The following is a 13,652-nucleotide window of genomic DNA, read 5'->3' as shown; positions in this document are numbered from 1 at the left end:
AAGACATGGACAGTGGAGCCAACTGTTTTCCTTTTCCCCTAGCTACTCTGTTGACGAAATGTTGAGAAAAAGTGGGGGAAAATTAGAGCAGATGCTACCCTTCAAAAAGGTAACTTAGACCCAGAGAAGAGGGGTCATTGCCGTGACTACTTGACCATGTTGTTCAAGAGGTTTTGGGAATGGCTTATAGGACGAGATAGGAAAGGCTTTGGAGATGTTGCCTACTAGCAAAGACCTGAATGTCTTCAGCTCTTCTGTATGGAAAATTCTGGTTTGAGCTCAGAAGACCAGAATGCTGGTAGCGATCCAGGCACTCAGCCCCTACAACCAGGAGATAAGGAAGCCTGGCTACTGCTCCAGCTGGCAACAGACCTTGGCATCATCCACGTGGCATTGGTTTTAGGTGCATTCAGAATGCAGGAGTTCTGAGGTTAAGAAGGCATCCATCTAGATTTTTAGAAGGCCTAGAAGGTCAGGTCATATGCCCCTGAGAGGGCAGTGTGTAAAACTGTGAGTGAGAAGCTATTCAGTGGAAACCCCAGAAGTTTGGAAAAGCCAGGAACATGGATTGCCTGAGAAAAGCTATAAGGAGGAAGCAAAACCAGCCCCAGAGAAAAGGCATGGTAGCCACCTGCAGAAGTGCAGTAGAGGTGGAGCCGTGTAATGCTTTTGGTGTTCACAACTTATTACAGATTGCTTCAGATGTTTCACTTGGAATTATAGGACTTCATGTTTGACCTGCTGGATTTTGGACTTGCTTTAGTCCCAGTGCTTTGTGTCCTGCTACTTGTACCTTTTGGAATGGTAATATTTTCCTTGTGCCATTAAATTTTGAAGTGTTTAACTTTTCACTTGTATAGGGGGAAAAATGTCACGGTTCTAATGTGATACAATGTTCAAGTTGCAAAATGTTAATAAGCATGTCTATGTACATGGAGAGTGGTTTAAGGAAATGTCTGGTTGCCAAGTTGACAAAGAGTGGATTATGCTAGTTGATACATTGTGTCGACTTGAGAAGTTTAGAAGTTTAATTAAGTGACCCAGCAGATATACATCTTTATCTTGTGCAAGAGAAGGGCATGGACTTTGTGTGAGTTCTATACCACCAACCCCGGGGTAGCTTGTTTGTAATATAAGGAGAGGAGAGAGGCTGGCTAGGAGCCGCAGCTGCTGCCCTTCCCTTTGCTCTTCACTGTTTTCTGCTGCCATGAACTGCTGCTCTCTGCCATGTGCCCCTCTGCCTGCAAGACAGTTGAGTATATCTTGAAACCTCCACAAACTGTGAGCTAAATAAGCCTTTCCTCCCTTAATTTTGGGTGTTGGGAATTTTGTCCCAGCAGTGAGTGAAAAGTAATTGAGACAGTCTTAAAAGATTGTTTTTAAAATATAGGTATCTATGCCTACTGTAAATATGCAGTGTTCAGAATGGTAAAGACCTTTTGTACAGAACTGGTGGTCAGGGTACTACTGTCAGGCACTAGAAATACTTTGTCTCTCATGTCTCAAACTTCAGAAATGCTAAAATGATAACTTTCCATGGCTATTTTTCACTTTCCATGTTTTTAATACCATGGTGATGTGTCCCTGAGCCCAGTGTCATAAAAAATGATTGATAAAATAATGTAAAATAGTACAGTTTCCAGAAGTCTGTGCACGACCTAGTAATCCATAAGAAGAGGAGAATGGTTCCTCTCGTGTCTGTGTCAACTGCACTGCACTGTCTGCACATCTCATCCCTACTCTATGAGTTTATGTTCCCAGGATCAAGGTGTCCACGCAGGGTTAGCACCAGGACAAAGTCCATTTATCTGTAAGCTCCAGGCTGCATCGGCATGTGCAGACTGCAATAGGTTGTAGGTGGCAGGCAGCTCACTGACCACTGTAGCTGTTTCTCACACTCTGCATGGACCAGCAGAGTCATCAGGACTCTCTTAACACTGGGCCACAGCATGAAGTAGAGTGTGAGGGAAGCACAGGTGAAAGAAGGCAAAGGGGTGAGGCACAGCTTACTCGGCACAGAGGTCCACGGGGAAAATACCCACATTCGTCTCTCCCTTCTGAGCATCCACTCTGATTATGGTGATGTGTGAGATACCAAGAAGGATAAATGAGTTGAAGGGACTTATCCCTAAGGCACTCAGGCACAGGCATTTACACAGAATAACCATAATGAAGGTTAAACGGTAAGAGCATGATGGAAAGAAGTTCTGGGGAGGAGCAGAATTTCTGGCTCTCTGGGGCAAATCAGGGAAAGCATGTGGGAGGGGAGATGTGTGGGGCTGCATGGAGGCACAGGAAGGCTGTGGCATTCAAACATCCAGGAAATGGGGTGGGACAGTGAGCACGATTGGAAAACATTGTGATGTTAAAGATTTCCATCCAAAGGGCTCTGTATTGATGGAAAAGCTCCAGGGCAATAAATACCCAGTCAGTTTTTAATGAACAGATTTTTTACCTGTCTTTGTTGTGTATGTGTAATCAATGCTACACCAAATCCTTATGTGAAAGTCAGCTTAAAATAAACACGTCGTGAAATGGCTCCTTTTCTGTGTATCTTCAGCCCCCAACATAACCAAGAGCAGTTCATTTGGTGCCACACAGGAGCTGCATGTTAGTAGCTTAACTCGTGTGCTGAGGTAGAATCATGAAGTGAATTGCCAGTACTCAGGAAGGTAACAGGAAATATCCCTTTCATATCAACAGGCTGTCACTTAGAAACGGAAGTGTACTTGTTTTGTAACTGTCCAGAAAGCAGAACTAGGGCCAGGGAACAGTGATGCAAGTTTAAACTTAAGGTGTCAGTGTCCCCCAATTTTAATATCTCCTGTCCCCAGAACGAGTTGTCCTGTAAAAGCATCTTTTTCAGAAGTTAAAGGAAGAGTCTAAGCATACTATTCTATGTGGATAATAATCCAATCATTTTATTAAGTCAAGAAAACAGCCTAACTTCAGCTATTTTGTACAGCTATTGTGAATTCTATTAGAAGAAAGGGTGTGTTTTTGAAAACAGATAAATTCGGTTCAAATATTGGAGAAGATTCTTAAATTATGTCTAACTTAGCTATACCACCTTTATTTCTGTCATCAGGTATTAAATAAAACTAGAAGCTTCTCCTAGATGCAAAAGGAGTCCCATTCCATTCCTAAAAGACACTTGATTAAGTGCTTTATATAAATATTTACCAAATTTACTGTTCGTATATTGTACAACAACATATCTCACTTAATGAAGCTTACACAGATATAGTGTAAGCAATCAGGACTGCTTAAGGTATTTGCTTTAGTGTTTGGAAACTAAAGTATGAGACAGTAGAATTTTCTGTATCAACAAAAGCCATGTGTAGTGGTGGAAATAGGTGCTTGAATCTAACCTGCCCTCTGTTCGTCTTTTCCACTCACTGTTCCAGCCGCGGTGTTGAAGTACGAGAACAACGTCATGAACATCAGGCAGTTCAACTGCTCCCCACACCCATACTGGCTCCCCAACTTCATGGATGTCTTCACCTGGTCCCTGCCATTTGTTGGGGAGAAAGGTATGTTGTAAAGTCCTCAGCAGCTGGCTGGGAGGGAAAGCTGAGCCCTCTGAGACCCCAGACATGGCACAGGGTCTCATCAGTGACACTGTGACACAAGAGGAACCATGAGTGTAAGATTGGAGGACACAGGAGAGGCCTGGGGACAAGAGGCAAGTTCAGGTGGATGTTTTCAGTCCTATAAGAACAGTAAGACCAAAAATATGACAGCGTACCTGATCTTAAGCAATAATGTCTACCTCTTTTCCTTACTCCTTTGTACTGTAATTCCAAAGTCATATTTTATTTTACAAATTACCTGTTAAATTACATTTTTGTTATATTTCTGGTACAAAATAGTAATCACTGTACCATAATGTTAATTGTTACTATATTTTGAAAATATGAAAAGCAACAAAAAGTACCTCATAAAAAGACAGTGGGGATCACTATGGCAGGGATAGAAAACATCTACAAAGCTGTCTCCACAGATGCTGGTGCATGCCTGTCATGCCAGCACTGTGGGAGGCTGACACAGGATGATCTCAAGCTCAAGCCCAGTCTGGGTAACTTAAATTTAGTGAGACTCTGGATCAGAAAAGGAAGAGGCTCCTAGGGATGTAGCCCGGTGTGAAGGCCCTGGATTCAGTTCCTAACAGTGCCAGTTTTTGAGAACCAGGCTTTTCTTTTCTGCCTTCTTCTGTCTCCTTCGTTCAGCTCTTATAGTATCTGAGCTTTTTGTTTCAGTAAAAGTTTGAGAGTGATTAAACAGAACCAGTGCTGAGCTGTTCCTTTGAAGTCCTCCCTGAAAGGCCAAGATCTGCCCCAGGAGCTCCCAGTTGTCCCCAGCCACTTCCTGGGCTGGCCCAGCCACGGCACTCGGTGGAACCAACAACTGATTCCTCCTGAAATCAAAATGGGACCGTGGCCAAGCTGGGGCATCTGGGACATACTTGAGTTAGGTGTTTTCCAATGAGTTACTCAAAATTTGAGCATCTATTATAAAATAATACATTGGCAAACATGATTCAGTTTAGACAATTAATCTAAACCTGGATTAATGTTGATCCCACTAAAGTTTTTCAGTTCATCATACATCTTCAATTCAAGAAAATATTTTTTAATACCCTGCTGAATTGAGTATCATTTTCAGAGAATTAATGGATAAGCAAAACTGCTTTCTCACGTTAAAACTCAAGCTGTGTATAAAGCTACATAAGCCTACTTGAATCCGTTTGCTTAGCTACATTTCTGACTAAAATATATCTAACATATTTGGAGCCTTTCTAAAAACCAAGGTTAACAATATTTCTATCAGCACATTCATTTTTCAGATCACTGTATATCCTCAAAATGACTTCAAATATACTAGTTCATCAATCCATGATTTTTATTTGAATATAAAATGACATGACTATCACTGTGCAGGGTTATCTGGGAAATATAAAAATTTGAAATCAAAATCTGACATTTACTTGATCCCTGCTGAACAGAAGTTTATAATCTAATCTGGATCATGCAACAGCATTGTGCAAATAACTAAACACTGAGCGATAACTATCTTCTCTCTGAAAGATCTTTAGGATATTTACATTTGTCTGTTCAGGTTGTCCACTTCCTATTGACCAAGAGCTAATAAATTTCAGCCTTTATTTTTCTAAGTGTGAGATAATATGTGGTAAACAAGAAGTCCTTAGTGTCTCAGAGCCAGCTGGTTATCTGTGGTGCTGCAGTTCTTTCAGGAATGCCTCCTCTGCTGTGTGCCAGCAGGGTAGGACCCCTCTGTGAACCTGGCTGGCCAGCAAGGTTCCTGGGCTGGCCCAGCCACAGCACTCGGTGGAACTGAGGGCAGTGGCGTAACACATGCTCTTCTCTCTCTTCCTTTGTTCCTGCAGTGACTGAGATGCTGGTCAATGTCCTTAACATCTGCTCTGATGATGAACTCGGGTCAGAAGAAGACGGCTTTGATGGTGAGACCTTTGGTCTGCATGCCAACCCTAATTGCTCTCCTTAATAGTAAAGTTCTAAGCTTTGCCTTGTGTTTGAAGAATAACATACCATTCTGAACAAAATACAGGATTGTATTTCCTATTTGCTTTTTTTAAAATCAAGGAACAAAAAGCATGAAAGAATTTTCCCATTAATTTGAAGATATTGTTGAAATCAAAAACTCCTTTTAAAACCATCTTTCAGTAGTGCTTGTTGCTAGGTGACATTTTTGGCTCTTTGAAACAGGTGCCATTGTTTATTTTATAGACAATGTTGTCATTGGCTGGGCCACTTATAAAGTGCCCATCAGTGGAGTATTCTGTCACTCTCAGTTTTGGTCCATAACAGAAGAAGGCATTTATATATTGATATTTTGGTGGCTATGGTGACCCAGTGGTTTCCATATCTGTAGTAACAAGAAGTGAATAACCTATGAGAGGGCTTTGGGCTATTTTCCAAGCTATTATTTTGTATTCAGTGACTTCATAGAGAATACTTTGTCTGTAAGGGTCAGAGCTCCATGAGTGACTCTAGGTCTTGAAAGAATGTGTTGCCATCAGTGGGAGCCCACAGAGTCACTGCCCCTGGGATACCGTGCCCGAGCATGGATGCCCAAGAATTCACATCTGTCGACATCAGTGTAGAAGCAACCCCCAGTTAGCAAATCCCCACTTCAGCCAAGTGCATTAGCCAGTATTCATGACGTTGGCACCAAAATGTGAATCTTACAAGGCAGAACTATGCAGACTCAAGTGAGAGTGATTATACACTCACCATTCATTCAGAAAAATACCTGCCGAGTTCTTGGATGGCCAGGCACTGTAGGCAAAGTGTCCATACATTTGCAAGGTCAGGTGCGGCATGACCAGTCAGTAAACAGCACTGGACCAATGCGGTATCAGCTTCCTTCTGGTGGACACTCTTTATTCACCTTTTCCACCAACTGCATGGCAAGACACATATGATGAGATTTACTGTGCTTTACAGCAGTCAGTTGCAATTTCTGTGCCATGCCTGACTGCACTGGCGTTAAGTCTTCTGGTTCCCTGCATGAGGTATGCCTGCTCTCCTATCTGAGCACCATCTAGCACCCCAAGTCTTAGAACAGCTGTGGGAGAGACAGCTCACCCGTCATACCCAGGGCACCTGGCCCCATGTGGCCAGATGAGATAGGTGGAATTGGGCTTCTGAGTATTTTTCATTTTTTTTAATAACCCATTTCTGCTGACTTACTCAAAAGTTCTGTCTCTTTCTGAAACCTTCTGCTTTTATAGAAATTATTTACACAATAAAATTTGTGGTTTTGACCATTTAAGCTGTACTGTGACACAGGCTGTAAGGTTTATGTTACACGTTCTGGGCTCCTATCACTAACTGCTATCCATTTGAGGATGCTCAGAAAGATGTTAAAGTATTGCTCAGTACTTGCTGGGAGGGGTAGGTGCTCTTTCCCCATGTTCCTGTCTCTTAAACAGAGCACACCTCACTCAGCAAGTAGTGTGGGACTGGTTTTCCTCTTGCCTTTGTTTTTTTTTTTTTTTTCTCTCTCTTATTTAAAGTATGTTTGTTGCTTTGTGTTCCTAAGACCAAAAAGAAGCACTAGGGGTTTCAATTATATTACCTTAGTGGGGAGAGATGTGGAGCAGAGAACCCTGTGGGTGATGGCACCCAATAGATGACAGGGGCACAGGCCTGGTGTAACTGCCTGAGGACTGCCCGAGTCACCTTTCCCTAGAGAAAGAGCTTAAGGAGCCAAAAGGGAGACTGTATAGTCAACAAAGAAAGGGACCACACATACCTGAACCAGAAGCTAGTTCTTTGAGGAAAAGAAACTTAGATTCTGTTTTTACCCTTTGTGAAGTGTTGTCTGCTCTCTGAATAGTGTGCTAAGGGAAGAGCCCAGCATGTGTAAAGGACAGCTGGAATCTTCCAGTGTCCTGGTCAGCCACATGCCAATGTCTAAAGAGAAGAGGGCTGCAAAGTGAGTCCTGTCCAAGAGATGGGCCTGCGAGGCTGAGGCCGAGGGTGAGACCCTCAGAGTTGCTGCTGTGTCTTATTTCATAGCTAAACTCACCTTTAAGGGGAAAATAACACAGAAATATTTCTATTGCAAATGCATTCTTTGCAGCCTGCTACACAGTTGGAGTGTGCAGCCAGGAGGGGCCTAGCTCTACCTTTAGCGTGATGCAGAAGCCCAGGCTCTAGGGACCCTGTGGAAGCCTTGTCACTCCCGACTGTCTTCAGGGGTGCAAGGTATCAGCAACCTATATTGAAGTCTCCTGGCCCTGGGATAGAGTTTCAGTCCCACTGCCCCTCTGCTGCTGTGCTTGTCTGTGTGTCACTAGGTGACCCCGCTCTGCTTGCCAGCCTCCCTATCTGCTGGCCTTGGGGAAAGCCAGAGCCAACAGACATCAAAGGATTTCACTAAAGCTCTGACTTAAGTCGTTGCTTATTTTAAGAGGGGCCTCATCTTGATGAGTCATGTATCAAGTGTGCTCCTCATGTGGCCCTATATCCAGTGTCAGCTGAAAAGTCAGAGGTGAGGGCTCCTTTACAGGTCATCTCTTAGCACAGCATGGTGACTGCCTAGTGTCTGCAGGGCACAGCAAGCGGGAATTGTCCTCCTTACCTTCACACCTGTCACTTCCTTTACCATCTAATGATAATAACCTAATGCTAAGCCACTGGTGTGGAATAACACTTGAATTTACTAGTTTCACCATTCTGGCCAACAAAACTTGGTAATCACTGTCATTCACTGTAACTATAGGAGGAAGTTTATTTCACCTTCAATCTTCAAAACAGTCTTTTCCTTTATGTCTGATTATCATCCCCATGCTACACCTGAAGCAATGGAGAATGGATAGGGCCCAAGGCTAAGTTTCTACAGCTGGTAAAGTCACATCATGGATTCACACTAATGCCAAGTTCCAAGTCTCAACTTTCCACACCTGAGATTACACAGCTCAAAGTTTTCCCTTAGAATCAGCAGCACATTTAAAATAATAAACTAGTGAACAGACTTGCAGTTATTTGTTTTCTCCTATAGAATGTTCTGTAGAGAAACAGATTCTGCACTGTTCTTTGGCCATGAAATCCCATGCCAAAGAAACAGCCTCTCTACCTGCCTAACTCAGCTGTTCCAAGAAAGGAAAGCTTGCAGGTGTGTCTGCGTAGACAGCAAGTCCTCCAGTTTGCAAAACTTTTGTGGTAGAAAGCACACTTTGGTGCTCCTGTCAGCTTCTGCCATCTAAGCACAAGAATAAAAGAGCTCATTGCTTCAGATTGGCCTGTGGGGTTTTTTTTTTCCTTTTAATTTGAAAATAAAATCAAAATTTCTGTTATCTTGTACAGCCTGGAAGCTGCGTAATGGCAATGAATGTCTTGACAACCTAATTTCTATGTACTGGGGCCTGTTTCCTGTTTCTACTTCTGATTTGGGATGATAGGAGGCCAGTCTGGTTTCTATTTAAGCTGTTGTTCACCAGAACATTTTAAAGAAGAAAGCAAGCCAAGGAGATGATTCACATTTGGTGGTTAACCCTGCTTAATGAGGAAGACTCACTCCAGACCCTGGCTCAGGGCGGCCCCAGGGTGGGGGAAGCTGACCCGTTCGTTCTGTTCCCAAGGCTTCTCTCCTGTGTGCATTGGTTGTTCCAGCACAGCAGGACCTTTGTGAGCCCAGGAAGCCTGAGAAACCTATAGAATCAGCTTCATGTAGAGCACTTATTTACTTGGAATTATTTCTTTTAGGTTCTAAAGTCACAGACTGTGAAATCACTTTTTTAGTACAAATTATATGTGAGAGCATATGTGATAAGTCTCAGTAACAAGAAGAAATTGTTGAGGTGAAACTGAGATCCTGTAGAAGCAGAAAGGAAAGGAAAAAGTAATAAAATGAATGCATTTCAAGCCAAGCACAGTTTCAGGATGCACTGGAAAGGCCTAATATTAAATTAGGATTTATGTCGGCTTTCAAGTAATGAGCAAAGCACATGGCAGGACCCTCGTCCTTTGTGCGCACTTCTGCTTCGCTTGGTTGACCGCAGCACATCGTCCAGTAGGAGAGCAGAGCACGCTCTCCAGGGTGCTGTGAACCCGTCCAGGCTGCATGCGAGGAAAGTGTCTTGCTTAGAATTGTTGCCTCCCTCTTGTCATCCAGTGACCCAGGTTCCAAGGAGTCCCCCCTCATCTGTCACACAGAGCTCTCCCAGCACCACGTTGGGAACAAACAGGACTGATGTATTGTCTTACTGGTCCTCATTCAGCACCTCTGGAAGGGTTTATTGATATGAATTTCCTACCAAAATTGTATTTATTGTCATGACAAGTGTGTGACCCATTAGAAAAGGATTTGAAACTTAATAATCCTTGTGCAGAAATACCTCAGGACCGAGGCACCACCAAGTTTAAGCAGTTATTGTCAGCATATGTTGACAGTCTCTAACTAGAACTGAAAGCCTGAGTAGGATAAATAAATTAAACCTGGAAATTTATCCTCAGAAGTTGCCTCTGCTTCATGAGCCACAGCTCATGTGCCAGGAGCTGAAAGCTGACGACTGTGCCTTTTGGGGCTAGAATGATTGTGGTACTGGGGGTGAAATCCTGGTCCTTGCACTTGCGAGGCAGGTGTATAAATCGCTAAGCTATCCTCTTGGCCCTACACTTACATTTTAGCAAGGAAATAGGTTGTTGTGTCCAGGGTCATTAACACTGCCCAGATGGCGAGCACAGGAGAACTCACTGCACAGAGGGATGAGATCCATCAGGGTTGTGGCCCTGCGTTAGAGGTCAGCCATCCCATCAGAACCCATGTCAAGGCCAGCCCTCTGATTTTGTTCAGTGATACAGGTATTAGAATTCTGTGATCCCCAGGTATTATATTGCTGGGACTCTACACAGATGTGTTTCCTAGTCCCCTGGCATAATCTGCATGTTGCATGTTAGCTCAGACTTCACTGAATAAAATAATGTGAAGAAACAGCTCTGCCCCCATGGTACTTCCTTGGGATTATGTCCCCTTTGGAAAGGATATTATCCTCATGCTAAAATGATGCCTCAGAAATGTTCTAGATTTTATGCTGTATTGCTATGCATAGTAATATATAAATACATAATTCATAATTTTACATAGTTTTTTAAAACAATTGATTAGCATTAAGGACTGTCTTAAACTAGTGATGACATTAGGCAACTTACACGAAAGGGGAACTAAGACAAACCTAAGACTGAATGTATTAGAATTTTGTGAAGCTGGGTGTGGTGGCACTTGCCTGTAATCTCAGCACTTGGGAGGGTGTGGACGAAGGATCTCTGCAAGTTCAAGGCCAGCCTGGGTTACAAAGTGAGTTCAAGGCCAGCCTGAACTGCATAGCGAAACCTTGTCTCAAAAAGACAATAATAATAATAATAATCAATGAATAAATATTTGAGAAAACTGTGTCATAGCAAAGAGCTGTTGAGAAAGAGCTCAAACAGATATAGCAAGAGCTCAAACAGAGATTTACATTCTCTGTTTGAAAGACGTGGAAGCAGGGCATCTCTCTGTCTTGCCGAAGGTGAAGACTTTATCCACATCTGTCTTCTATCGTAGAGGTCCAGGTCTTCAACTTGAAGATTATACTTTTGTGAGAACAGATAATACCTCACTGAACAGCACAGGAAGAGAAGTTGTGATCCAGTTTGTAGAGCATTCTCTTTAGAGAAATGTTCAGATCTTGGATGACAGGTGCACATACTATACTAAAAAGTTTAATAAATGCTCAGAATACTTAAATTTTAAGAGTAATTTTTCTATGAAAATCCATGTTCACTCTTCCAAACAATCTTACTTTTAAATCATTGTTCTTAGCTCATGAGAAGCTGCTAAATGATTTTCCCATGTTGTGTCAGAAGTCTGGAGACATGGACATCTTGTTCAGTTTGCTAGAGCGTCTCTGAGGAGTGGTCTTTTTGTTCTGCAAGTCTAGGTGCCAACATCATGGTGGCCATCCTTGTCCCCTAGGGAGCTTGCTACAATCTGGGGTCCCGCTTTCAGCCAGGTTGGCACAAAACCCAGGTGAAGCTCCATGTAAGAGCAGCTTGATAGCCCCCAACATGGCACAGCCAACCTTCAGTTCACAGTGAGAGATGCACTGGTGGACTTCTGAAAGTGTCCCATCTGCTCAAGTCTTTTGTCTTCTGAGGAATAACAAGCCTTTCTGAGAACCTACCCTGTGCGTGTGCACAGGCGCCATGCTTGCGCACCGTAGCGTGTAGCATAGTGCCTGGCCTTGTACCTGTGTGTGCTGAGGGCAAATGAGCCCTGCGCATTTCACTCTTCCACACAGGCCAGAAGCCGGCCAGCTGGCCTCCTCCTAGGGTGCATCCTGGTTCTGGGTCGCTTCTTTCTAGCTGATGACCTTGGACAAACAGCTTACCTTTCTGATTCTATAATTGTCCTCTGAAATGTGGGGCTGGAAGCACCATCTTGGTGTGGTTGTTCACAGTACCTTCTCACCATTATATCTTCATTGGTGTCCAGATACCCAGGCATTGGGACTGCTTCACTCTTAGAAAATAAGCCTACGTTATTACCTCAGTAATTATTATTGCAATCTGTTTCTAATTTTCCAGTGTCAGTATATAAAATTGATACCTTTCTGCCATTACAAGAGGGATTTTGCAGGCTATTAGTTTCCCCCTTGGCAAATATAAAGCTACCAACATGTTCTTTGTAAGGAGTCCCTGAAGATGTTATTGTTTATTGAAAAAGCACAGAAGGTTCCTAGTCCTCTGTCAGGTTTTCAGTTTTCATCCATTAGAGTCATGTGAACACTCAGCTTCTTGGGTCTCCTGCGGGACCAGGGAGTAGGTCCATGCAGCATCTCGGAGTGCAGCAAGGCATGCATCAGCTAAGCTGAAACAGTTAACTGAATAATAACTGCTTGGATACAATGTGAGCATAGTCTCTACATTTTTAAGACTTCAGCCAAAGAAATCTGTTTTTGTCTTATGACTGGAGAGGTGGAGAACACATGATCTAGCTGGTGATGCCGAACCTTCTAGACCTTTCAGTGCTAACAAACAGCCACTGTGGCCCACACTCCATAGGTTTGGCACCAGTGGTCTAGCCAGTCCTGACCTTCTATTACCCAGCAGAGATGCTGGGGTTTTTTGTTTTGTTTTGTTTTGTTTTTTTAATTTTATTTGAATGTTACCTGTGCTTTCAAAATGTGTTATAATACAGAATAGCCTTCTGCCCAGTCTCACACATTACAGCCCTCATGACATGATGAAATTGTAGCTGAGGGAGAATCCATACGCAGAAAACTCAGTGTGTCTGGCTTGGAGTGGCTTAGAGTGAGCGCCCCTTGTGCTCCAATTTCATCACCTAGAGGGGTAGAGGCAGTGATTGAGGGTCCAGAGCAGGACTGTGCTCCTAATACAGCTGCACCCGGCATCCTAGAGTCACGGCCTACCCGGGTGGCGGTCACAATGCTCAAGCTTGTGGAAGTCCAGGAAGTCACCGGTGTCTTCTCTGGAAAGTAGCAGTTGCAGTCTTGCTGGAGCGGCACTCCTGCGGAGACTACAGATACTCCCCGCTGAGTGGAGCCCAAAAGGGCTTTCCTCCTTAGGCTTAGGCTTGGCCTCTGCATGCCCGCCTTCCAGCATGGTGGGCCTGCGAACTGCCCGAGCTCCTTCCACCTCTGCTCCACCTGCCCCCTGCAGATTCACCAGAGAGGCCTGGGCCTCACTCACATGGCCTTGGGAAACTACCCTGGAGCCTCCTCGAGCTTTCAAGCTTCCCCAGCCCTGTCCTGGAGCTGCAGGCCACAGCATTTGATTAAGCTGTAAGATATAAATTCAGGCATGCATCATAATTTGTGCTATTTAACTGAGTTATTAACTAATAGTAATTGTGATATTTACCCCAAAGAAATTTTGAACATTTAGGACCTTCCTGTCTCCAGAAACTGGAAAAATGGATGACTGGATAGATGATTGACAGATGGACAGATGTGTTTGTTTCTTTATGTACTTTGACAGCAAAATATGTGATAAAAATATTTTAAAGTTTATGTATTTAATGCACTAAATATGAAAAAGTAAAACTGAGAGCACTGAAGTGGAAATACAATTTTGAAGACAAAAGGCAAAAGGATTTACAAA

The 13,652-nt window shown here is 43.3% G+C and overlaps 1 protein-coding gene across 3 annotated transcripts in view; it reads left to right on the top strand.

The window, feature by feature from the left end:
* Ppp3ca (protein phosphatase 3 catalytic subunit alpha) overlaps positions 1-13,652 on the top strand; it is a 261,596-nt gene that overhangs the window by 233,617 nt on the left and 14,327 nt on the right. For all 3 annotated transcript variants that reach the window (XM_004643706.2, XM_004643705.2, XM_023703850.1), the window contains exons 9-10: positions 3,408-3,533; positions 5,408-5,482. In XM_004643706.2, coding sequence (XP_004643763.1) covers positions 3,408-3,533; positions 5,408-5,482 — 201 coding nt within the window. The remainder of the gene's footprint in view (positions 1-3,407; positions 3,534-5,407; positions 5,483-13,652) is intronic.

Source organism: Octodon degus, unplaced genomic scaffold, assembly GCF_000260255.1.
Source record: "Octodon degus isolate 3935 unplaced genomic scaffold, OctDeg1.0 scaffold00183, whole genome shotgun sequence".
NCBI classification, from domain to species: Eukaryota; Metazoa; Chordata; class Mammalia; order Rodentia; family Octodontidae; genus Octodon; species Octodon degus.
Note: the sequence above shows the minus strand (reverse complement) of the source record. Positions and strands in the feature narration are given on the sequence as shown.